Below are 27,738 nucleotides of genomic sequence, written 5' to 3' on the forward strand. Positions count from 1 at the left end.
CTGTTCGCTAAGCGAAAAGGTCGATATCCTAGCAGGTCGATAAGCGGAATACCACTGTACATATTTATAGAGTGAGAAAATAGACTTTATTTGTCACATATACATTTCACAGTGAAATTCTTCTTTTCACATATCCCAGTTTTTCAGAACCTGGGGTCCGTGCGCAGGGTCAACCACAACACAGCGTCCCTGGAGCACAGAGGATTAAGGGCCTTGCTCAAGGGCCCAGGAGTGGCAGCTTGACGATAACGGGGCTTGAACCCCCAACCTTCCATTTAATAACCTAAAGCCTTAACCACTGAGCTCCATGGAGAAGTGAAACACAGGCCAAAATATGAAACTGAAAGTAATTCTAAAGAGTACACAGCAGTAACACCTGATCCCTCTATTCATTTATTTCTTTTAGCTGCATATGTTACCACAACTACTGTTTGTGTCTGTGGGTAAATAATACGTTGCTAAAGTGAGTAGCTCTGATCCGCTGTGGTTTAAAAATGTACTGTGTATCATTATTATGTTTTGTACAGCTTTTGCTTGACTCTGTGTTATGCTACGTATTTAAGAGCGCAGCGATAGAGAGCAGAATCTAAAAGCTTTAGACCTCCAATAGAAAGTTTAGTAGAGTCTCTGGTTGTTGTTGACTCTAATCCAGTTGGATTATATTGGTTTATTGCTGATCTTGAGCCTTTAAACTGTAAAAACGGTGGTGCACAGTTGGGATATTGTTTATACCAGTAAAGCCGAATGTGTTCACTGCCTGAATCATAGAAACATTTCAGAGTAACAGTTTCTGTTTTATGTCTGACAATGTTGATGTCTTTCGGCCCAATTGTATCTGCAAAAATGGCAAGAAAATTAATAAATAAATATTTAAAGTATTATAATTAATGTTTGCACAGCAACTATATTACTGCTTAATTACATGAATATTAATTAAAATAACAATATTATTAACTGGTGAATATGAAGTACCTGTAACTACAGTGAGAATCAGTGTTGTGTATCTCACTATGTACAGTAAGGTGTAGAGTTAAGTCATGCTGTGAGGATCGGGCAGCAGTCGAAGGCGGGGGCCTGCTTAGACTGCTGCCCCCGCGACCCGAATTACGGATAAACGGGAGAAAATTAATGAATGAATGAATAATTATACCTATCAGGCATAAAATTATGATCAGCTGCCTGATATTGTGGATGGCTGGACCCAAGGTTTCCCAGCATAACATCGTCAAAAGCATCACACCGTCCTCCGTCTTCTCATAGTGCATCCTGGTGCCATGTGTTCCCCAGGGAAAGCTATTGCACACACACCCGGCCATCCACATGATGTAAAAGAAAATGTGATTCATCAGACCAGGCCACTTTCTTCCCTTGCTCCGTGGTCCAGTTCTGATGCTCACATATCCATTGTTGGTACTTTCTGAGCTGGACAGAAGTCAGCATGGGTATCCTTATTGGTCTGTCGCTACACAGTCGTATACGCAACAAAACTGTAATGCACTGGTTTTCTGACTCCGTTATATCAGAACCAGCATTAACTTCTTCAGCAATTCGAGCTAAAGTAGCTCATCTGTTGGATCGGATCACATTGGCCAGCATTCGCTCTCCACGTGCATTAAATAGCTGTTCCTTCCTTGGACCAATCTTGATAGATACTGACCACTGCAGAACAGGAACACCCCACAAGAGCTGCAGTTTTAGAAATGCTCTGATGCAGATGTCTAGCAATCACAATTTGGTCCTTGTCAGACACGCTCAGATCCTTACGCTTACACATTTTTCCTTTGAGGACAAATTGTTTACCTGCTTCCAAATATATCCCACCAACAGGTGCCATGATTAAGAGATATTCAGTGTTATTCACTTCACTAGTTAAGATACCACTGTATAATACTGTATATACAAACTGTATATATAAATATATCTTAATTTAAATATAACTTAAATAATTAACAGGTGCAGGTTAGTTTGGAAAATGATTCAGTTTTCACATGATTTTGATCTTCAGAATTTTATTGTTTATTTCCTGATTTGTAAATCAACATCATTGTACCTTTAGTTTGAACACAACTACCACTTAAAATGTTAAGGATTTTGTAAATGTCTAGAGTTTGCTGTTTGTTTAGGTGAATCCTGCTCGATTGATTGTTTAAACAATAAATTTAGTTCAATTCAGTTTTATTTGTACAGCGCATTAAACAATGAACATTGTCCCAAAGCAGCTTCACAGAGACAAAAGGGTTATGACGTTTGATATAACTTTATCTATAACAAGTAAGTCAGTGTCAAGGAGAAAACTCCCTGAGATGGTATGAGGAAGAAAACTTGAAAGGAAACAGACTCAAAAGGAAACCCATCCTCATCTGTTTGGCTCTGAATTACCATTTATTATAGTTTCATCATTGTTGAGGTGTAAAGTTCAGTTGATGGCCACTTAAATGCAGACTGTTCATGCAAACTGTGGTCCTAAGACATTGTAGCAGACTGTTGACATTAATTACAGTCCAAACCAAGTCCAAATCCTTAAAGTTTATGAGTTTTCAGTGAATTCGTGGATATTTAAGCTGTAACAATTAAAAGCTCTAAATGTTATAAATGTGCTTAGTTTGAATTATGGGTTTCTGCTGTGAACACTGCATTTGTTCTTATAAAGGTAAACCAACATGAACTCAGAGAGCCGTCTATTGTTGGAGTCATTTAGAAGTGGAGAGAAGAGGACAATTATCAAAGCCATTGTAATAGGTTTGGGCATTTTCATGATAACTTGAAAAAGTAATAACAATCAGACATTGAAAAGTTTGGGCAAAGATCACATCAGCAGATGATGACAGAAAAACTGTAAAAGCTGTCAAGAAAAAAAATCAACAGTGGAAACATGAGATTATTTGTTCAGTAATGGTTTGTGTAGTTTCATGGTTTAGGCTTGTATCTCTGCTTTAGGCTTATCTCTGCTAAAACTGTGAGTTTTTGTACAGAGCAGCTGGATTTCCTGTCACTGTGGGCTGCAGAGCACAGTAGTATAGAGCAGAGTCTGATACAGCAGCAGAGGAGATGATCAGATCCACTTGATCTCCATTAACTGTAGCAGACATTCTTGGAGGTTTGTTCTGACTTAGATCTCCACTTTGTGTAATATAAAGAAGGAAGTCAGGTCTAGATTTTGGATATTGTCTGTACCAGTGTAAGTAGGTGCTGTATGCTGAAGTACTGGTTGATTTGTAGTTGCAGGACAGAATAACATCATCACCTTCATCTACAACTTTATGAGTGAAAAGTGGCTCTACTGAATTTGCCATGGAGTCACCTGTCATAGAGAATAGAACATAATGTATTGTTGTAAAAATCAGAACAGATTCACATTTATCTTTTTATTACAAATTATTTTGAATTACAAAGTCAGTGTATAACTCACCTAGTGAAAGCCACAGACACATGAATATAACAGTGAACATGATGAATGGTTTTAGCTGAATGAAAATATTCTTTCTGTACTTGTAGGTTATGTTCACTGTATTAACTGTATGTCAATATAATAAAGGTTCATGAAGCTCCACCCCACAGCATCACATGATGGTGTCACATGTGTCACTGTCAGATTTCTGATGCATCCAGACTTTACATTCAGCCTCACATAGAAAACCTGTCCTGAGCACATTTAAAACAAATATATAGTTATTAAGAATGATTATTTCAATGTATTTTGATTCAGTAATGTGTCTACATTATGGGCCTCAGCACCACCAGGCATCATCAAGTGTAGCAGGGGAAAAAACAAAAACAAATAAATAATAAATATATATATATATATATATATATATATACAAGTAAAGTTAGAAGTGTTTAGGGTTAAACCTCCATTACAACAGAATCTCATCCCATTTCATTTACTGCACCATCATGTGCTTTTTCATGCAGGAGACAAACAATATTACAGGCAATATTAAGAAATTCATGATAAAATTCATCAGTATCTCTAGAGGATGTGAAGAGGGCTGTATGAAGCGCTAGTATATGGCCTATAATAAGATAACTGACATCGCCATCTGTTGTTTTCCTAGAAGAAAGACTCACTTACAGGTCCCTCTCAATAAATGTGAATATCATTAAAAAGTTGATTTATTTCAGAAATTCAATGCAAAAGAAGGCCAACAATTCACTAAAAATTTGCCAAAATGACCAATAAAATTTTTTTTGATTGGTCTTATGAAGTATTCTATTTTTTTGAGAATTGGTGGGTTTTTGTTAATTGTGAGCCAGAATTATCAAAATGTAAAGAAATAAACACTTAATAAATCAGTCTGTGTGTGATGAATCTATATAATATATGAGTTTCACTTTTTGTATTGAATTACTAAAATAAATCACATTTTTAATGATATTCTAATTTATTAAAATGCACCTGTAGTTTAACTGATAAATATTAAGAGCACATACAGGGGTGTGGTCAAACTACAATCATTATAAATTCAATTTGCACTTTTAACACAAGAATCTGAATCCTTTGCAGTCATTGATGCATGAAGTCTGGAATACAAAGGCACCACCAGACCCTCGTTTCTCACTGATTAAGTTTTTACTGTAGCTTAATTCAAGTCACTTTTTATTTGTAAAGAGATTTTAGCAATTGACATTGTCACAAAGCAGTTTTACAAAAATACATCAACATATAAATATGTTATCTAATAATATATCTAAATTTAAAATTAAGAAATGTTTCCCTTTTGAACATTTTATATGTATCCATGCAAACACATGACATTAGTTAGACTATAGTTACGCTAAGTTACTGCTAGGTCTGAATCACTGTATGTGGCTACTAAAATGGATTGATGAATGGAGAGATGATTTTTTACCACGAGGGAATAATATCTGTTTTTTTTTAAACTGTTGCTGCTCTTTTATAATCCAAAAGATACCCATAAAAAAATTATATCAAATCACATTAAATTACATGTGCATTACTTAACTGGTAAATACTTTCATTACAGTCTTTACTATAAAAGAGGAAATCCAGTACTACTAGTATTGAAGATCTGCACATGATTGAACTTTAGTAGTTTATTTTGCCTTCAATGTAATAAAACTGTGTAGAGGTTTTTGTACAGTGCAGCTGGATTTCCTGTCACTGTGGGCACCAGAGCACAGTAGTATAGATCAGAGTCTGATACAGCAGCAGAGGAGATGATCAGATCCACTTGTTTATTAGTTTTATCCACTTCAGCATCCAGACGTGGAGGCATGGGGTTAGTTTTACTTCCAAATAGATCGATATAAAGAAGGAACTCAGGTTTAGATTTTGGATGTTGTCTGTACCAGTGCAGGTTGGGGTTTGAATCACTTGTTTCATACTTGCAGGACAGAGTAACATTTTCACCTTCATATACAGCTTTATTGGTAAAATGTGGCTCTATTGAATCTGCCATGGACTCACCTGTCATAGAGAAGATACGTTTTAAGATTTGACATAATCAAACTAAAAACTACAGTATAAAAGTCTGACTCACACACAGACTGATAAATCACTATTAATATTTCTGAGTGATAAAAAGTCAGTGTGTAACTCACCTAGTGAAAGCCACAGACACATGAATATAACAGTGAACATGATGAAGGCTTTATTTAAAATAAAATATTCTGAGGTCTGAATATATGAACATCTTAAAGGTTCATGAAGCTCCACCCCACAGCATCAGATGTCAAAATCAACAGTGTTACTGACAGCAAACACAAAGTGTAGGCAGGTCTGATTATTTAAATACAATCATTTTAGCCAATTAAAATATAATCTAACAATTACACTATTAAATATTTCAGTTGTGTATTTTAGTGATGTCTCTAAATTGGGGGGGGTTCAGCTATAACAGATATTCTGTATCACCTAATGTTAAAATTATGAAATAATAAGGTTTATTGAGAAAAAGGAAATTCATTTTATATTTATATTTTGTACTTCCTTTTACTTTCTCTTACTTTCTTTTATTAATGAGTATTTATTCTTATGACAGTTTAGTGTGAAGTGGACAGTTGTGTAGTTTTATCAGAATGGTGTCTCTATAAATGAGTTGAGCTACTAAGAGTAATCAGGGCAGGAGTGAGGATAATATTAGTGCAGTGTGTATGATAGAAGAACAGCTGTAGTTTATATCACAGAGGTTTTATTGTGAAAATGAGGATTCATCATCAGAGAATGTGAGCAGGGTTGTGTGGAGCTTATAAATAAGATGAGTGATTGAGCCATCTTGTGTCCACCAAGGAGAAAAAACATCACCTTAAAGTCATGTAGTATGAAAGAGGGAGTGATTCTAAGATTAATTCTTGTAGTCTGCACTCTGCCTCAGCTAACAAGGATTTAGAAATCTTCCAACAGAGTTACTGTTTTTACCACCTGCTCTTTACCCATCATACATTTTACACTGCAGACACACAGTCTAGACAAGATTATAAAGTAAATCAAAGCATTCACAAATTAATTTAATGGAATATAGTTATATCTAAAAGTTAATGTCTGTGAGTACATTATACACAGAAATCTCCAATTCTGACCAAAACAGAGAAACTCATGAGTCCACTGACTTTGTGGAATTCTGCTATGAGGATTGAGGTGAGTTTTGTCTTTAGTGCTGATATGATGATGTGTTTAGTAGCAGCACAGTGACACAGTGAGTAGTGTTGCTGCATCACAGCTCCAGGGTTCCTAGTTTGATGCTGAGGTGAAGTTACTGTCAGTTTGTGTGCAGTTTTGCGCTTCCACCCTGTGTCTTTGTGGGTTTCTAAAAAAACATGACGAAAAAATCTAAATTTGCTGGGATTAATTGTCTGTAAGTGTAAATTAGTGTGTGAAAGGGTTTGTTCATGGTGTTCTGGTGAGGACCGACGTCCAATTCAAAGAGTATTCTCACCTCACACTTCTCAGGAGATCTCAGGACACGCTTTAATATCCAACACAAAACTGACCATTGTAAAGTGTTTAGTGAAGATATGATGTTTGCTGAAAATGCAACTTGTGTCAACAATATTAAGTCTTTATTACCATGAGACTCCCTAAAAAGGCATCTAAATTTTCAAAATCATTGGCAGAACTGCCTTCAATATAACAAAACTGTGAAGGTTTTTGTACAGTGCAGCTGGATTTCCTGTCACTGTGGGCACCAGAGCACAGTAGTATAGATCAGAGTCTGATACAGCAGCAGAGGAGATGATCAGATCCACTTGTTTATTATCACCATCATCAACTTCAGCAGTCATTCTTGGGGGATTGTTTGGACTTAAATCTCCTCTTTGAGAAATATAAAGAAGGAACTTTGGTTTAGATTTTGGATATTGTCTGTACCAGTGCAGGTAGTTTCCAGTTGTACCAGTGAGTATTTCATAGCTGCACGACAGAGTGACTTTATCCCCTTCATCTACAACTTCATGACTAAATTGTGGCTTTATTGAATTTGCCATGGAGTCACCTGTCATAGAGAAGAGAATATATTACATTTAAAGTTTACACATTTATTTAAAATGATGTGTTTGATTTAAATACTTTTATCAACACACACTAATGGATCACTATGAATATTTCTGAAATAAGAAAAAGTCAGTGTGTAACTCACCTAGTGAAAGCCACAGAAACATTAATAAACCAGTAATCATGATGAATGAATGCTCTTAGCTGAATGAAAATATTCTTTCTGTACTTCATGCTAACATCATAAAGGTTCATGAAGCTCCACCCCACAGCATCACATGACACCCCACAGTCACACTGTTACTGACCGATTGTTGATTCGTACTGAAGCATTCTGGCTTTATATTCAGCCTCACATGGGAACTTGAGCACAAAGTGAAAGCAGTAGGTGAATAAAAGTCCATTTATTCAGTGCTTGTACATGCTGGAGTCAAATATATATTAGAGTTGTGCAAATTATTTAGTATTCATAACCAAAAGAAGTCTGTATCATTGGGGGATGAAAGCAGGGTCCTTGATCTATAATAGGGTTCCAAATACCAAAGGTGCATAGACTCCCTATTGTTCTACTTTTTACACATCAATTTCCAGCCAATTTAATTTTTAAATTAATGTACATGTATTGATGACAAATCAAAGTGTTATTTTTGCCGATACAGAAATGCAGTGTTTGAGTTTAGAGCACACTTTAAGCACTTCCTTTGCCTGGAATGAGGTTTTTGTACAGTGTTGCTAAGTTTCCTGTCACTGTGGGCCTCAGGGCGCAGTAGTACACTGCAGAGTCTGATACTGCAGCAGAGGAGATCTTCAGATCCTCAGGTTTTTTATCAGCGTTTCCAGGTTGTTTTTCAGTAGCAGATATAAAGGTGGAGTTGAGGAACACTGGTCTGGATTCGGGATACTGTCGATACCACTGTACAAAATCTCCTGTAGTAGTAGTGAAATTGCAGGGCAGAATGACATCATCACCTTCCGAAACATGCTTTTCTGCTATAAGACGCTTTTGCATTGATGTGCTGCCTGAGGGAAAAAAACGAAAGTAAATAAAAAGAAGGAATGAAATATGAACACATATTAGAACTAATACTGAGATGAACATACCTAGAAAAAGCATCAGTAGTAACAGTAGAAAGAGCAGCATGATGGAGATGGAAGCTGCTGAAAGATAAAGAGGGAATGAGTGCAGTTTAGTGTAGGAGCCTGTGGAGCTCCACCTTCCTGCAGCTCACACTGCTGATAATGTTTCATTGTCACCAGGAAGCACTGGTTCTGTACCCCAGAAGAGAAAAATATTTTACCATTTAAAATTGAAACTGCAAAAAAAATAAATAAATAAACATGCACTTTCTTTCTGGGATAAGTTGTAAGCTGAATGCAAAAATGTAACTCACAAGGGATTATGGTCTCTGAAATCCTGATACTGGTGAAGGTTTTTGTGCCACCTATTAAGAGGCTTGTAGTCTTGTAACCTTGAAAGTCCTTTATAAAGGCTAAAGATGATCTTATTCTGTTAAATTCTGCTTGTATAAAGATCTTCAATTTTATTTGTATAGTTCTTTTAAAAAAATAGACATGATTCCATCCTTACAGATTAAATACATTGTGCATATAAACTTAAGCATCAGTAATTAGTCCCTGTACATTTATCCCTAATGATACATAAGCCATTTGATACATGAACAATTTGTAGTGTTTAATATTAAACACCGCCATTAGAAGAGATTTATTTCATTTAATGCACCCAACATGTGCTTGTCCATGCAGGAAATAAACAATATTACAGTCAATATTAAGCAATTCATGATTAAAGACAGCAGCATCTCTGGAGGATCTGAACAGTTGAAACTCTAAAATTTGGCCCACAATAAGATAACTGACAGCGCCATCTTGTGTTTCCTAGGAGAAAGACTGTAACACACTATTGTACTTTACATACAGGTGTGGTGAAGCTACAATTATTATAAATTCAATTGCCACATTTAATACATAGTAAGAATCCAAATCCTATGCAATCATAATTGCATGAGTCTGGGATGTCTTTCTCTGGGAGGTGTTTTTTTTACTGACTCTCTTACTGTGTATTCTACCACAAGAGAGCAGAATCACTCTGATACTAGTGCAGGGAACGTGACATTTTGGAGAACCTGGGGTGTCAGCAATCGCTTGGAACCAGTGGGACTTTGGTTAGCACCCTTTGCCTTTAGTTATAATGGAGCAGTGGAGTTGTGCACAATGAGCGTTCACTGTAAAACCTTTTATAAGAATTGTGATGGAGTGTGGCGCAAATCCAGGTAGGATGTCTGATCATTTTAAAGAAACAGGTTCAGCTTAAAAACTAGTTCCCAGGTGGTGTCGAATGACCCACACACCAGAGAATATTGATGCTGTTGGAGCTGGCATCATAAAGGAGGCCTCACTGCGACATTCAACAACACGCATCATCACTTTGTTGTTGTTTTTTTTTTTAATTATGCAACCATGTTATAATCACATGAGCATACAGGACACAATCATAGTAACTGGTAATGACACCAAAATTCTCTTTGCACAGCACTCACACTATCACCATTCTTCTAAAAGGCTTTTACAACGAATGCTCGTTGTGCATAAAAACTTTATCTATACTATCTATATAACTATTTCAATACTATACAAAAATGCAATATAACAACGAGAGAGGCATTTTACATATTGTGGGTGAATACCATTATTACTAAAGCAAGAAACCCAGTTTCACTACAGTTACAGTTTCAGTTACACTACAACAGCAACTGTGCCACCTACATCATCTGGAGCGGTTAGAATCAATATTTGTCTAATAACATGACAAAAACCTAAAACATGTTAATAAAATACAACCTACTCACCAGGGAGGTGCAGACTCATAATTTGCACCGCTGCTCAGAGGCTGTAAGCCAGTGGTACCGCTCGTATTCACTGGTCTGGAAGTGGTGAACAAACCCTTTCCCTGGCTGAGAATATGAAAATCTGATTGGTTAAAGAAACAGAGCTATTTCTTAAGGAGACTAAAGTAAAAAGGCCAGCAGTACAGACTTTGAAGGCCCTGGGCAGATTAGATTGACATGGCAGCACATAGAGGCTGAAATCTGATAAGACAAAAAAAATCTAATATTCACATACACTGGAAGCAGTGCAGCCACGAGAAACATTATGAAATAAAGAGAATATCTGTTGGGAATAAATTAATACACTTTAATGGAACAAATATGAGAATTTAGGATGTAAATGTAGGTTAGTGCTTCTGATAGTGTTTAGGCCAGCAGAGAAGGCTTTACTGGCCCTGACCGCCCACCACTGGTGAAACATGACGGTCCCTCTCTTGCAGTAGATATAAATGTCAGTATCTTTGTGAATCTGTCTAAAGTGTATCACACCTCAGGTAGCTCCGCCCACTTTTGCTGAGGTGTAGTCATGACAATTCTGGAATCAGGTTGGGAAACAATCCAATATTTAAATTATTTAAAACCAGTATTGGATGATGATAATACAGTTTAAGATGTGCTGTTAATGAAGACTTTATAATGAACATTTGTGGAATGAATGATATGAGTGTTTGTGCCCCCATTTGCCCCTTTAGGTGAGCTGCTACTGCCAAATACTAGTTTCTAAAATTAAAAGGTCTAAAAGGAATTCGGTTAAAATAAAAAAATTCTAGAATGCTTTTATCACAACCATTATCATAAACCTATTTCATAGAAATCTGTCTGTATAGTTACAAGGATTAAATCATAAAAGAAACCAGACTCAAAATCACTACAGTATACAGATGGATATAATAAAGTATATCAATACGGTATATCAATCTAATATATAATAAATACTTTTTTTTTATTTTCAGAAATGTTCATATTCTGCAATGTTAAATGCAGTGTTTGAATAGATAGATGATAGATGATAGATTTCACAAATTAATTGAAGTATATACAGTAAATGAGGTGGTGGTGAATTTTGGGGAGACTGCAGGAAGAAGTTGTTACAGACTCTGGCAGTGGTGGGCTAGATGTTCTAATACTGTTTGCTATAGTGGTGGAGTAAAGATTTTGGTAGAAGGATGGAAGCGGACATCCAGGAAGTTGGGGTATAATGTATAATGTCTTATAATGATTCTAAAAGAACAGTTAAAACCAAAATATAGTAAAACAACTCTTACAAGTCCATAAAAACAAATATTGTACATTTATAAATTAATTTCTTGACACATTTCTATCTTTTGGAGACTATCAGACTGTGAAGACATCAGTTATTATTACTGCCTAATAATCTTCATATAAACCCTTTATAAATGACAAGAGAAGGAAATGGCTCTTTTCTGAAAGCATGTAAATGAATCAAAATCATCAGCAGAACTACTTTCCATAAAGAAAGCAGCTGGATTTCCTGTCACTGTGGGCACCAGAGCACAGTAGTATAGAGCAGAGTCTGATACAGCAGCAGAGGAGATGATCAGATCCACTTGTTTTTTATCACCATCATCAATTTCAGCAGTCATTCTTGGGGGTTTGTCTGGATTTAAATCTCCTCTTTGAGAAATATAAAGAAGGAACACTGGTTTAGATTCGGGATGTTGTCTGTACCAGTGCAGGTAGTTGTTTATTACACCAGTGGTTATTTCATATCTGCAGGACAGAGTAACATCATCACCTTCATCTACATCTTTATGAGTGAAAAGTGGCTCTACTGAATCTGCCATGGAGTCACCTGTCATAGAGAAGAGAACATAATGATTTTACTTTTACACAGAACATTAAACATTAGAACACTTTACATCACACCAGAATTGCATAATCAAACTCATATTCTGATTTATTAGAGACTAATTAATCACACTTAATTTATTAACACATAATTTATATCAAATTAAAAAAATTCTAATCTCACCTAGTAAAAGCCACAGACACATAATTACAGCAGTGAACATGATGAATGGTTTTAGGTGAATGAAAATACTCTGAGGTCTTTCTTTTCTCTGCTTCTGTACAACATAAAAGTTCATGAAGCTCCACCGCACAGAATCACATGACAGAGTCAACAATGTTACTGACATTCTGGCTTTACATTCAGCATCACATGCTCCTTTTTTTTTTTAGCAAACACACACTGATATTAGTGTAATTATGACTACACTGAAAATGAATGGACTATATACAATCTAACATTTGAATCAGTTTTTCTTGATTGCTAAGACACATTTCTTGAAAGCTGCTCTCCTTTTCTCTAAACTGTGGACACAAAACCCAATTCTCAAGCTACATTCACAAAACCTCAGACTCTTCTTGCAAAACCAAACTTTCACCTCAAAACAGTTCAATCTGTGCTCAAAACAGAACTATGTTGTCAAATTCCCCGAGTCAATCAAAATTAAAATCACTACGGAACAGTCACTAAACACTACGTAGAAAAATAGAAAACACAATGCTCAGGACATGAAGCTGGAGAAATAAATGTTTATTGTTCACTGTAGGCTAAATGCATGTTCCAAAACCAAAAAAAAAACTGTGCATTTAGCACTTGTACAAAAAGACCAAACAGAAATCTTGTGCATTTACACGTAGCACTTGAAAAAAAAAAAAACAGAAATCTTATGCGTTGCCACTTGTGTACAGTAAGCCCATGTAAAAATAAAGTAAAAAAATATACAAATAAGTGCATTACTCAGCCACAGCATCATGTCTCCGTACTGGGTCAGGCCACAGGACTTCATCTACATCACAGGCCACATTTTGTCTGGCCAGGCAACGGGGGAAAAAAAAAAAACTGGCATGCTGTATCCAGGCTTGGCATGCCTCCACACCTATGTCACCACAGGCAAGTCCCATGGCTTGCGGGAGATGTACCCTGGTGTAAGGTTGGCATTCATATACCTTCCACCGCCATGAGGAGAAGAATTCCTCAATGGGGTTTAGGAAAGGGGAGTACGGTGGAAGGCAAAGATTGATAAAACCTTGGTTCATATTGAACCACTCTCTAACCTGGAGGGCTCTGTGAAAACTCACATTGTCCCAAACAACAATATAGATGGGATGCTCATCTTGCTGCCCTAACAGAGCATCTCGTGTGTGATTGAGGAAAATGAGGAGCTGGTGAGTGTTGTAGGGCCCCAGGTTGGCATGATGGTGGACAACCCCATGATTGCTGATGGCAGCACATAATGTAACATTGCCACCACGCTGCCCAGGAACACCAACAATGGCCCGATGGCCAATCACATTATGGCCTCTCCTTCTCCTTTTGGTGAGATTGAACCCAGCTTCATCCATGTACATGTATTCATGGGGTCTTTCCATTGCATCCAGTTAAAGAACCCACTGTAGAAATAGATATAGTTTTGTAAGTGATTGGGAAAAAGTGATTTAGACCACTACAGTAAATCACTACTTAGAGTAATCAACATTGAATGTGTCTGGATATATGCCAATCTGTACATACTGGGATCTTTGCTCTTTGACCCCTTCTGAGTTTCGATCAAAGGGCACTCAGTATAGCTGTTTCATGCGCAGTCTTTGTGCTTGAGGACATGATCAACAGTAGAGAGGCTGAAACTGATGATACCCTCAAAATTTACATGGTCCTCAATGATCTTCTGCTGAATTTCACTCAGTTTAATGGCATTGTTCTCACGGACCATATCAAAAATTAGGTTCTCTTGGTGTGAGGAGAACATACCTGTCCTCCCACCCCCATGTGGCAGTCTTTCAATTCTAAAAAAAGAGAACATGGAGTTACAAAAAATATACATGGAATACTAGGCCTACAAACAGTTAGACCAACCCTCCATTACAATACTACAGTACATTGGTACAGTGATGTACTGAAACATATATTTATTTACAGTATACTGTGGTACAGTATATAGTATGTCATACAGTAATTGCTGTCAACATTTACATACTGTACTATAATGTCAAAAAAAAGTAATTACCTGTTCTCTTCTCTAAATCTTCAGATTATGGTGGACACAGTGAATCTACTGATGTTTGGTTGTACCCTTTGTCCAGCCTCCCTCATGCTCATACTATGGACAAGAACATGGTCAATCACAGCAGCTCTGATTTCATCAGATATTACTGTTCTTTGTCTTCGCTGACCACCTCGACCTCCTCTCACACAAACTCTTCCTCTCAGATTTCTATCCATTGTAGGGTCTCACAAACCAGTGCTCTCTGAACTGGCTTACTGTATATGTTCCCTCACATTATTAGCCACAAGTGTGATCCATTTTGAGTTGTTGTGTTCAAGTGGTGACACCTGTGCTTTAATTGTGTTTGACTTTTGTCACCTGTGCTCACCATTATGCAGCACGGGGGCATCACAATGAAAATGTGTTGGCAAGTTGTGTCTAAACAGGTGAAAAGTGCTTATGGTTTTGCCAAAAGAGTGATTAACTCAATCAGTGGGTTCAGGCAACTGAGCATTTGGTTCAGACAAAAGGGTTTAGTGTTTTAGCAATTGAGAAAAACTGTAATCACCACATTATCTGTGTAAAGCTGCTTTGAGACAATGTTCATTGTTAAAAGCGCTATACAAATAAAAACGAATTGAATTGAATTGAAAAGTTTCTGCTCATGAAAATAAATTTCACCAAAACCATAATGAGCTAATTAGCATGACTGAGTACAGTTGATGGTGTTTAGCTTTAGAGACATAAATCTGACCTGATTATAAAAAAAGAGAAAACTCTTAACAAAGAATCCTGAATGCTGTTATTTACAGTTGACATTGCATTAGAATCACTTGCATCACAAATAATCACAAAGTAACATGTATTTATGTGTATATGCATATTGAATAAACAGATTCATTACCTGATAAAAATGTATATCTAAATAATTGTAAAAAAAATTAAAAAAAAAAACAAAAAAAGTTTACTTTAATTCAACATTGTTTATTTTAGCTTTTCCCCAGCTGCATAATACCACAACATTTCACCTTTGCTGTGGTTCACTGAAAGACTGGTAAAAGGATTATCTTTGATCTGTGGTTTTAGAAACTTCTATATAACAGTGTTAGGTTTTTGTACAGCCTTTAATTGTCTCTGTATTACTGTGCTGCTACTCTAAGAGCGCAGTGATAGAGAGCAGAATCTGAGAGCTTTAGACCTCTGATAGTAAGTTTAGTAGAGTCTCTGGTTGTTTCTGACTCTAATCGATGATCATCAGGAGTGCTCTTTCTATCAGATCTTGACCTTGCACCTTTATACAGTAAAAACTGTGGCTCATTGTTAGGATTTTGTTTGTACCAGAAAAGATAAACAATTTCAAAGTTTGTCTCGAATGAACATTTCAGATTAACAGTGTCTGTTTCTTTCCTGAGGATGTTGGTTTCTGCATCACTTGGCCCAATTTTATTTGCAAAACTGCCTGCTGTAAATAAAAAAAAAAAAATGAAAAAAAAAATTCTAATCATGCCAGAAATTAAGACATTTCTAGATTTAAACAAACATGGGTATTTTAATTGTAATGAATGTACTGGTGTAAATGATTTACCTGTAACTACAGTGAGAATCAGTGTTGTGTATCTCACCATGTACAGTAAGGTGTAGAGTTGAGTCATTTCTGAACACAGCTCTGTGAGGATTCTGTATAATAGTGCTGTATGTGCTGAACTTTACACATGAGGGAACACGTCTCTAGAAGGCCACACCCAGGAAGTGCTGCTGTTGTAGAATAACACTGTACAGATCATCACTTCACAGCATCAGTGTAAAATGATAATCAACATACTGCATCTGACTTCACCTGTCTGTTGAAGTTAAAGGCCTGTGTAGAAATATAAATATTTGCTAGTGTAACTTCCATAAAACCAAAGTAGTGCAAAATTGAATATACTGTACACTGTGCTCATAAAGCAGCAACATGACTTATGTAATATACATTTTAGAGGAAATAAAAATCTTCAGTTATTTTCTTTATTAAATAACGTTTATTTCCCTAATAAAATTATGTATTGTTCATGATTTCATTAATACTGCTTATAGTCTCAATCCAAGTCTAAGACAGAAACCTGTATTTGAATGAAACAGGTGAACAGCTCCCTCTACTGAAAGAGGAACAAAGCTTCACTTTTTGTACGGTGTGTATAAGTTTTGTGTCACTGTGGGCTCCATGGCGCAGTAGTACAGTGCAGAGTCTGATACTGCAGCAGGAAAGATCTCCAGATCTACTTTATTTTTGTCTTTATGAAGTCTGATGGATATTCTTGGGTCAAGTTGTTCAGCTCTAGTTACATAATCTGAGGATTTAGAAATCATCAGAAGAAACTTTGGTCCTGATTGAGGTTTTTGTTGATACCAGTGAAGATAAACAGCTAAGTCGTCATATGTGCAGGTCAGTGTGGTGTTACTGCCTTCAGGTGAAGATATGATGGTTTGTTCTGGTGTAATGCTGCTGCCAAAAGCTCCTGCTGTAAACACATTACAACAACAAATATTTCTCATTTCATTTCTTAAGGACAAACTGAATCATCATGTTTATGTTTCAGTACAAATCTCCAGCATCCACATAAAGTTTGTGTAGAATATAAAAGTCTTACCAATGATTTGAACTACTATGAAAAGAAAGAAGAGGAACATGATGGTTGTGTCTTGCAGTAGATATAAATGTCAGTATCTCTGTGAAACTGTCTAAACTGTATCTCACCACATCGAGCTCCGCCCACTTTTACTGAGGTGTAGTCATGACGATTCTGTCATCAATCCCTCAGTTTGTAGTCGTGTGAATTCTGGCCTAAAATTACAAAGAAGGATTTTTATTATTTTTTCAATCAAATAATTAAATTAAATATGAAATGTAGGAAAATACAGAGTTATGATGTGTGTTAATTTCCTTAATGTCCATGTTGTATTGAAATTTCTGATGATGCTGTAAAGGTGGTATAGATTCATATATGCCATTATAATGAAGAAATAATAAATAAATATAGACAACTCATAAAACAATGATGATAACATTGTGATGGTGCTTTCCTGGTGGTTTCACTTCTCATGGTTCATGTGATATCAGCACAAAGTGATATGATTTATTTCTGTGAAAATGCAGCACTATAGACTCATAAATGCTGCATGTGCTTTTAAATAATTAACAGTCAATTAACATAAACATTGTTTATTTATTTTTACTTCACTTTTTTTAACCTCTTTAATTAATTGTATTTAGATGTCATTTTCTCTGAGGTGATCAACTGTGAAACAAAATTAAATCTATCAAATCACAATGCTTGATCTTGCGCCTTTACACAGTAAAAACTGTGGTGTGCTGTTAGGATATTGTTTGTACCAATAAAGATCAATTTCATCACTGTTTGTCTCATATGAACATTTCAGAGTAACAGTGTCTGTTTCTTTCCTGATGATGTTGGCATCTTTATCTGCTGGCCCAATTTTATCTGCAAAACTGCCTGCTGTAAAGAAGAAACAAACAAACTCCAATATATTAACATATGGGTTAGGGTTAGGGTTATATCATAAAATATGAAGTAGCTTTTGTAAACAAATTACTAAGATATAAAATTAAGAAATTATTTGATTAATACAAAAATTGATTTTCTATAATAAAGTTAATAAACAAATGAATATGAAGTACCTGTAACTACAGTGAGAATCAGTGTTGTGTATCTCACGATGTACAGTAAGGTGTAGAGTTGAGTCATTTCTGAACACAGCTCTGTGAGGATTCTGTATAATAGTGCTGTATGTGCTGAACTTTACACATGAGGGAACACATCTCTAGAAAACCACACCCAGGAAGTGCTGCTGTTGTAGTATAACTTTTATTTAGATCACTTTACATTATCAGTGTCCATTACACACACAACTATTGCACTGTTCCTGATCAACATGATTTATAAAGTTGTGCTTTGTTTAATGAAAGACTTGTCAGAATCCATAATAGTGTAGGATTTATGCAGCTATTTATTTGGAAGACATTTATTTGCTTTGTCAGTTTGGGGAGTTGCCAAATCCTGCTGGAAAATGTAATCAGCATCTTTTAAAAGCTGGTCAGCAAAAGGAAGCATTGGTAAACGGGGGCAGTGACTTTGGTTTTCAAAAAACACAGTGAACAAAAACCAGCAGATGAAGTTGCACCCCAAATCATCACAGACTGTGGAAACTTTACAAGCAAATTGAGCTATGAGCTTCTCCACCCTTCCTTCAGACTCTAGGACCTTGGTTTCCAAATGAAATACAAAACTTGCACATCTGAAAAATGACTTTGGACCACTGGGCAACATTCCAGTTTTTCTTCTCTTAAGCCAAAGTAAGACGCCTCTGACATTGTCTGTGGTTTAAGAGTGGCTTAACAAGAGGAATATGACTGTAGTCAAATTCCATGACATGTCTGTGTGTGGTGGCTCTTGACGCCTTGATCCCAGCCTCAGTCCATTCCTTGTGAAGTTCACTCAAATTCTTGAATCGATTTTGCTTGACAAGCCTCACAATGCTGTGGTTCTCTCGGTTGGTTGTGAATCTTTTTCTTCCACACCTTTTACTTCCACTCAAATTTCTGTTAACATGCTTGGATACAGCACTCTGTAAACAGCAGCTTCTTAGGCAATGAATGTTTGTGGCTTCCCCTCCTTGTGAAGGGTGTCAATGATTGTCTTCTGGCCAACTGTCAGATCAGCAGTCTTTCCAGTGATTGTGTAGCCTAGTGAACCAAACTGAGATGAGTTGATTAGCTGATTGGCATGTCACCATATTCTAATGATCAGATCCACTTGCTCATTTTTAACGGTAGCATTCAGACGTGGTGGAAGGGAACTTGTATCTCCACTTGGAAGGATGTAAAGAAGTAACTCAGGTCTGGATTTTGGATATTGTTTGTACCATTGCAGGTTTCTGACAAAAGCACTCTTTTTGTATCTGCAGGACAGAGTAACATCTTCACCTTCACCTACTGCTTTATGACGGAAAAGTGGCTCTATTGAATCTGCCATGGAGTCACCTGTCATAGAGAAGAGAACATAATATTTTGTAATCTTTAAACATCAAGTCAAAGTTATATAACATTAAACATAAAAAAAAAAAAAAAAAAAAAAAAAAATAGTGACTAATTAATCACCAAATTAACAAAGATTCTGTGTATAACTCACCTAGTGAAAGCCACAAGCACATGAATGTAAGTGTGAACATAATGAATTGTTTTAGCTGAATTAAAATATTTTTCTGTAGGTCTTTCTGTGCTCTATGACAATAATATCTTAAAGGTTCATGAGGCTCCACCCCACAGCATCACATGACAGTGGTAGTGATTTTGCTGACAGAATGGCATTGCATTTAATCTCACATGGGGAATCTTTGAGTCAATCGATGTCAATCCAAAAACACTTTAAATTAAAGTTTTAGTTCATATATGGATCAGTGCTGAACTCATTTTTACTGATATAGTAAAAATAAATGCATTAATTTATCAGCATTTTATCTGACAGCTACATTCTGAATGTACAAATTAAAAAAATATATTTTACCCACAAAACAGATGAACAGACTACATTTTATTAAAATATAACTCACATGTTGGTGATTATATTATGATTATACACAAATCAATATTTACCTATCAATATAGTATGAAAAAGAATAATTACTTATAAAAAATGTTAAAGGTTTATAATTCACTGCTATTGATGTGAAACCTCTAAATAGGCACTAAGGAGACATTTTCAGATGTAGGTGCTTGACTGAGTACTAAAAATACTATTTATCAATAACTGCAGATCAGGTTGAGTCTATTTTATTGTAAACAGTAGTGCTCTTTATTAAAGAAATCAGTATTTCTGGGTTGGTTGTGAGCAGGGTACTAGTACTTGGTGCACAATTTGTCAGCTTACTACACCATCTTGTGGATAAAGACAAAAGACAAGATTTTGTTTGTTTTTCTGGTTGGTTCCTGTTTTTTTATTTACTCAGTCCAAATACTATCCTTCAGTTTGCTTTAGTTTGCAGAGAGAAAGAGCTGCTGGGAATAAGGAGTCTTTGTAAATTCACCAAAAAAGCAATGTACAGAGCATAACTTCTATTCAACTCCTGATCTTGTGCAAAGCCTCAAGCTGTGTGTGCAACCACACATGTTTCTGTGGCTACCTGATAACAGCTTGGTAAAGGGACCATCTTTATCTTCCTCCACACCATTGTTATGTTATTGTACAGCTTTTCAGTGACTTTGTATCACTGTGCTGTGTCTCTGAGAGAACAGTGATAAAGAGCAGAATCTGAGAGCTTTAGGCCTCTTATAGTGAGTATAGTGATGTCTCTGGTTGTTCCTGCCTCTAATCGACGATCCGCTGGAGTGCTTTTTAGATGTGAACTTGCTCTTGAGCCTTTATACAGTAAAAACTGTGGTGTCTTGTTAGGATATTGTTTGTACCAGTAAAGCAAAATGTATTCGCTGCTTGATTTATACCGACATTTCAGAGTAACAGTGTCTGTTTCTTTTTCATCGATGTACCCATTTGTGTCTGTCGGCCCAATTATATCTGCAAAACCTCCTGCTGTAAAGAAGATAATAAAGAAATCAATGTGAGAAGTATTTTTATGAAAAAAAAACAAATTATAAATTAGATTATTAATTGTTTCAAAATGAGAATTCATTAATATATTAATTAGTTAATTGCAAAGAAATAATGACCTGTAACTACAGTGAGAATCAGTGGTGTGTATCTCACTATGTACAGTAAGGTGTAGAGTTGAGTCATTTCTGAACACAGCTCTGTGAGGATTCTGTATAATAGTGCTGTATGTGCTGAACTTTACACATGAAGGAACACGTCTCTAGAAGGCCACACCCAGGAAGTGCTTCTGGTAAATTATTTTTCAATTTTAAATTTAAATATACAAAAGTAATTTTGCTTTGTGGAGAATATAGTTATAAAAAAAAAAAATATTAATATGAAACATAGACAAGAAATCCATGAACTTATGGAAAACAATGACATTCCAAAAAGGATAAAAGCAAGCAGATGAGAACATCCAGACAACACTAATTAGGTGAAACAGGAAACAGATGTGGGTGATAAGTGTAGTATGTGACTTGGAACATGGAGGTACAATGACTGATAGAAAATGAAGTCTAGTATAGGGCAGAATCCTGAAAAGGAGAAGTGGAGGAGAGTGGAGGTGAGCAGGTGAAATTCTGGTAATATGACTGTTAAAGGGAGACAGTTATGAGCTAATATGATGGACAGGAGAAAGGTAGATATGTTGTGTGTTCAGGAGACAAGTGGAAAGGGAGTAAGGCCAGGAACATTATAGGTGGGTTTAAACTGTTCTACCATTGTGTGGATGGAAAAAGAAAAGGAACAGGGGTGATCCTGAAGGAAGAGTGCAGTAAAAGTGTAGTGGAGGTGAAAAGAGTTTCTGATAGGGTGATGAACGTGAAGTAGAAGGAAAGTAGAAGGGGTGATGATAAATGTCAACAGTGCCTTTTCAACACAAGTTGGATGTGAAATGGAGGAAATGGAAAAATTCTGGAGTGAGTTAGATGAAGTGGTGGACAATGAACCTACGAGTGAAAGAATGGTGATTGGTTCAGTCTTCAATGGTAAATTTTGCTAAAAGGATGAAAATGGCAGTAGTAAATACTTATTTAAATAGGAAGGAGGAACATAGGGTGATGTATAAGAGTTTAGGAAAATGCACACAGGTGGACTATATTCTATGTAGGAGATAGATCCTGGAAGAGATTGGAGACTGTCAGGGGACAGTTTAGCTAGACAGCATCGGTTGGTGGTCTGGAAAATAGTGTTGGATGGGAAGAAGACGTGAGGACTGAAAAAAGAATAAGATGGTGGAACCTAAAGGAGGAAGACTGTAGTGTGAGTTTCAGGGAAGAGATCAGGGGCTTAGTGGTGGTGAAGAGGTGCTGGATGATGGGGCAAGTACTGCAGAAATGATAAGGGAGACAGCTACAAAGGTACTTGGTGTGACATCTGGAAATAGAAAGGAAGACAAAGAGACGTGGTGGTGGAATGAGGAAGTGCAGGAAAGCATAAGGAGAAAGAGGTTGGCAGAACAGAATTAGGATCGACAGAGAGATGAGAAAAGTAGGCAGGAGCACAAGCCAAAAAAAAGGCTTATGAGCAGCTGTATGAGAAGTTGGACACGAAAAAGGAGAAAAAGATTTAAACAGATTGACCAGGCAGAGGGACCGAGCTGGAAAGGATGTGCTGCAAGTTGCAATAAAGGGTGGAGATGGAAATGTGTTGACTAGTGAGGAGAGTGTGTTGAGAAGATGGAGGGAGTATTTTGAGCAGATAAATGAGGAAAATTAGAGAGAGAGAAGGTTGGAAATTTGTGGAGATGGTGAAGCAGGAAGTGGATAGGATTACTAAGGAGAAAGTAAAAGAAGCTAGTAAGAGGATGAAGAGAAGAAAGTCGGTTGGACCAGATGACATACCAGTAGAAACATGAAAATGTTTAGAAGAGATTGCAGTGAAGTTTTTAACCAAATTGTTCAACAAAATTTTGGATGTTGAGAGGATGCCTGAGCAATGGAGAATGAGTGTGCTGGTATTTTTTCAATTTTTAAGATTAAGGGAGATGTGCAGAACTGCAGTGACTACAGGGGAATAAAAATGATCCGTCAAACCATGAAATGATGGGAAAGAGTAGTAGTAATACAATGTTACAGAAAGATTTATCAAGCCAAACATTAAGAACAAGTTCAGCAGTTGGAGAGTGAGTTTATCCTCAAGATGCCGATGTCAGCTGCTTGCTCTTTAAGTTTAAATAATAATAAATTGCTGGGTCAATGTTGTCCAAATTGATGTGACATACTATAGCAGTCCTGTCTTTGAACAACCATTAAAAACAAATAATATCTTGAGCCACAACATATAAAATGCCTTCAAAGCAAAAAAATCCCAACTCTGCAATTATAATCCATATTGATCTTGATATAGAGAATATACATAGTTTGATTTTGTATCCATAAGTTCTGAGTATCCAGATGAATTGAATAATCATTGTTACTTACCCTACTTAATCCACCTCTTAATACCACGACTATCACGTCGCAAGTATAGAAACCATCAATACTACACAAAAACACAATTATAACAACGCATGCCATTACAGAGAGAGAGGCATTTCGCATATTGATGGTGAATACCATTTTTACTAAAGCAAGCTCCACACCTCTACACTACAACCGCAGCCCCTACTCACCAGAGATGCATACTCATAATTTGCACCGCTCCTCAGAGGCTGTAGTCCAGTGGTACCACTTATAGGCACTGGTCTGGAAGCAGTCAACAAACCCTTTCCCGGGCTGAGATAAGCTAGCTAGCTTTGGGGTTGGTCGACCTCTCCTCATGATATCTAGCTTTTCTTAAAAATTGATTTTTAAGTATGTCCGAGACTAAATTAATTTCTCTTCCTCTGAAGGCAAAGAAAAGTCTCACTCAGATGTATTAATGTGTGCAGAGCACTACAGATGTGTTTTACCAGTGGAATTTGGCTGTAACAGTTTCGCTCTGACAAATGTTGTGTATTTCGTCGTCTTGATGGAGTGTAGCTGTCGGTTGGAAGGAATCTCCGTAGACGCAGTTATTTCGTGTAAATAATGATTTTTATTCAGCACAGAAATATAGCATCTTTACAGGCCTTCCGGTCAAGCCTGGAGTCAGCACGCTCTGATTCAAAGTCTGACTCCCGATCCATGGCTGCACACTCATTATATATTCTGATCATTCTCTGGGTCCGCCTCTTAATGCATAACAGATGTATATGAGCCTACTGTGCAATAATGTTTATCTTAAAGAGAAACCTGTCTTTGTCCAGATTTAATATATCTCAAATGTACCAGCGCTAACTTTCCCAGACCATTCATCTTAACATACAGTGAGAACGGGTCAGAGGTCTTTTCCCAAGAGGATGTGCATCCTGGATCATATTCTATACTTCGGCTTATACTGATTTAAAGACGACCATCCGTTTCATTTTCTCAGTCACGGCTCATAAGATAAGCACTATGGGCCTTTCATACATTTGGCTTAAAGGAAAACATCTGGCCAGATGGTTCAGTAATTAACTTTGGCCGTTTCAGGACTTTCACCATTTGTAGAATTGTATGAGTTAAGGCTTTTAGATATTACACATTTAAGATACTATACGTTTAAGACACTACACAAACTAATCAGAAGATGGAAAAATGCTGATGCTATTCTGGGCCATATAGCTGGCCCTGTAGAGTGAATTTGAAATCTGATTGGTTAATGAAATAGATTTATTAATAATAGAGACTAAGGTAAAAAGGCCAGCAGTACTGATTGTGAAGGCCCTGGGCAGATTAGATTCGCATGGCAGCACATAAAGGCTGAAATCTGATTGGACAAAGAATCTAACATCCACATACACGTACTGGAAGCAGTGCAGCCAAGAGAAACAGGAATGAAAAGAATAAACTGTTGGGAATAAAAGAAAATTTTATGGAACGAATATTAGAATTTAGGTTGTAAATGTCAGTGGTTCTGATAGTGTATAGGCAAGCAGAGCTAAAGTCAGCTAAAGTTGTTGCTCTTTTTAGGGAGTGGTTTGTATATTTAAAGGGCTTAATGTTCAACTCATGATAAACAGCCTGAAAATCCTACTATTTGCTTTCCGGAATCAATATCCAATCTTACCATGGTACAATAACATAGTAACCACAACCACATCTGCTGAGACTGACCACCAGAACTGTTCTGCCAACATCAGAGAAGCATCTGTAAGAAAAAAGAGATAAGTTTCTTTTTCGGCTTCTCCCGTTAGGGGTCGCCACAGCGGATCCTCCGCACGTTTGATTTGGCACATGTTTTACGCTGGATGCCCTTCCTAACGCAACCCTCCCCAATTTATCCGGGCTTGGGACCGGCACTAAGAGTGGCTGGGGATGGTTCCCTGACCGGGAATCGAACCCGGGTCGCAGTGGTGGGAGCGCTGCATCTTAACCACTAGACCACCAGGGGACCTGTAAGAAAAAAGAGATGTGTTACTATATTTGTTAAGGGAAAATAAATGAGTTGAGGAAGGAAAAGGGTAAAGCTTCACATCATGAATAGTTCACAAGACAGAAGAGCTGAATATGGCCAGTAATTCTACAGATTCCATTATAGCTAAAGCATCAACTCCAACTGAATCTACCTGATCAATTAAATGGATATTTAAATAAATATAATGTGCAGGTCCTGCTTCTGTATAGTAAAAGAGAACAGATGCATTTAAATTGCGTTTCCTCCTTATCAATAGAGGATACATTTCTCTCCTTGTAAGAATGGAGAATTAGTCCAAAAACATGTTGTAAGATTTCCAGGTTGTTTATCTTGACGTAAACAGTAAGTCCTAAACATACACAAGTCACTCCCTTGATATTGACACTGAAACATAGACCAATAATCAAACATTAAGAGCTACACTCTGTCCATTAGTACAGAATCTCTAAACAATCTCCTGAATCCAGCACAGCTTCAGTACAGTATTAAAGTAAGTCTTCTTCAGAGGGTCCACCCTTTAGTTCCACACACTAGACAATGAACTCTTATGCCTTCCCTTAATTCCTAAAAATCTACACCATGTTGTTTTGCTATGTGTCCTTGTGTATAAAACGTCAGGTATGGCAGTATGCAGTCATCCAGCAACGGTGAAGGAGCATCCAGATCATCTCTACACACTGAAGCATCATGGAGTCCAGAGCTTCTCTCTCCATTCTAGCCCTGCTGCTTGGCTTCTCGCAAGCGCTCTATCTTACCCAACCTGACGGGGAGGACATTACAACTAGGATTCTCAACATCAACAAAGGTCTGATAATTTGTTGATCTCAACCACATTTGACCAGTATCATTACTGCTATGTACATTTGTGAATACAACCTGCTCTAAGATATTTTTTTTTTTGATTCAATGTTGTGCGCATCAGTGACAGTGGGCAAAAATTTATCGTCAAAGAACTGTATTTGATTCTAAATCATCAGCAGGTTATCCCTTTTTGATTCTCTGTATGAAGGATCCAGTGAACTGCTGCTGGAGGGAGACATACTCGCAAAAAGAAGCAGGAACGCTCTGGTCTGCCTCTACAACAACAACTGTTTTTGGAAAAAGTCTTCAAATGGCTTGGTGAAGGTTCCTTACACATTGAGCTCAGATTTCTGTAAGTAATATATCGTTTAATTGACATTACTCAGTTACATCACATCTTGACTTATTTCTTATTAATGTATTGGCCATTTTCTTCACAGCTTCTTCTGATACAACTGTAATTGCCAATGCCATGGCGAGTTTCCACAACAAAACCTGCATTCGTTTTGTTCCCAGAACAAATGAAACTGACTACATCAAAATCAAGAACAATGATGGGTGAGCTTCATTAACTTGTTTAACATTCCCTATACATGCTTTTTATGACTGATGTTCTTTATACTTTATAAATTCTCGTTTGTATGTTGACATTAGTGTCATAGTCAGTTCTTCACATCTGCTCTCTTTCCTCTCAGCTGCTACTCTGATGTGGGCAAAACAGGCGGTTCTCAGGTCGTCTCTCTCAGCAGGTTTGGCTGTGTTTACCATGGCGTCATCGAGCATGAGCTGAACCATGCACTCGGTTTCTACCACGAGCACGTTCGAAGCGACCGTGATAAATATGTTACCATCAACTGGCAAAACATCGACCCAACAACAAAGTCTAATTTTGATTTGAAGAACACCAACAACCTCAACACGCCGTACGACTACTCCTCTGTGATGCACTATGGAAACACAGCTTTCTCCATGAATGGTCTGGACACCATCACCCCTATTCCTAATCCTTCTGTGATGATTGGACAGAGACAAGAGCTTTCCACTATCGACATTAAGAGGATCAATGTTCTCTACAAGTGCTGAAGGTGTCCAGAATGTTTGCTTTGATTTAAATTTACTTTAGTATCGTATAGCAGTTAAACATACAGTACACAGTAATGACATCACTTACTGTGGTAACCAAGTATGTAATAATGCAATAAAATGGCTACAATCATGTTTGGGTTACTATTTACCTTGATTTCTTAAATCTAAACAACAGAAATCTGTATCCTACACTCATAAATCTACAACAATTATTGTCAAATCATCAATGTCTGAACCTGAATATAATTTGTGTTCAGTGAATTTATTGAATATCATTTGGTATCAGTTTAACAGGAACTTAGAGTCAAGTCAAGTCAAGTTTATTTCTATAGCGCTTTTCACAACAGACATTGTCTCAAAGCAGCTTTACAGAAATCAAGAGTTAAGGTGAATGGTGTGCATTTATCCCTGATGAG

General features: G+C 36.8%; 1 protein-coding gene across 2 annotated transcripts in view; it reads left to right on the top strand.

Moving 5' to 3' along the window:
- LOC310726359 (hatching enzyme 1.2-like) overlaps positions 1-27,319 on the top strand; it is a gene marked incomplete at its 3' end in the record, with an annotated part of 41,826 nt that extends 14,507 nt beyond the window's left edge. Inside the window, exons 1-4 of one of the 2 annotated variants that reach the window (XM_083541875.1) lie at positions 25,788-26,240; positions 26,445-26,588; positions 26,677-26,794; positions 26,932-27,319. In XM_083541875.1, coding sequence (XP_083398001.1) covers positions 26,123-26,240; positions 26,445-26,588; positions 26,677-26,794; positions 26,932-27,319 — 768 coding nt within the window. In that variant the 5' untranslated portion in view covers positions 25,788-26,122. Of the gene's footprint in view, positions 1-25,787; positions 26,241-26,444; positions 26,589-26,676; positions 26,795-26,931 lie in introns of those variants that run through there. The other variant, XM_083541876.1, reaches the window with a different exon arrangement.
- Between the last annotated feature and the right edge of the window lie 419 nt (positions 27,320-27,738).

This window comes from Silurus aristotelis, assembly GCF_946808225.1.
Source record: "Silurus aristotelis genome assembly, chromosome: 5".
In the NCBI taxonomy this organism is placed as follows: domain Eukaryota; kingdom Metazoa; phylum Chordata; class Actinopteri; order Siluriformes; family Siluridae; genus Silurus; species Silurus aristotelis.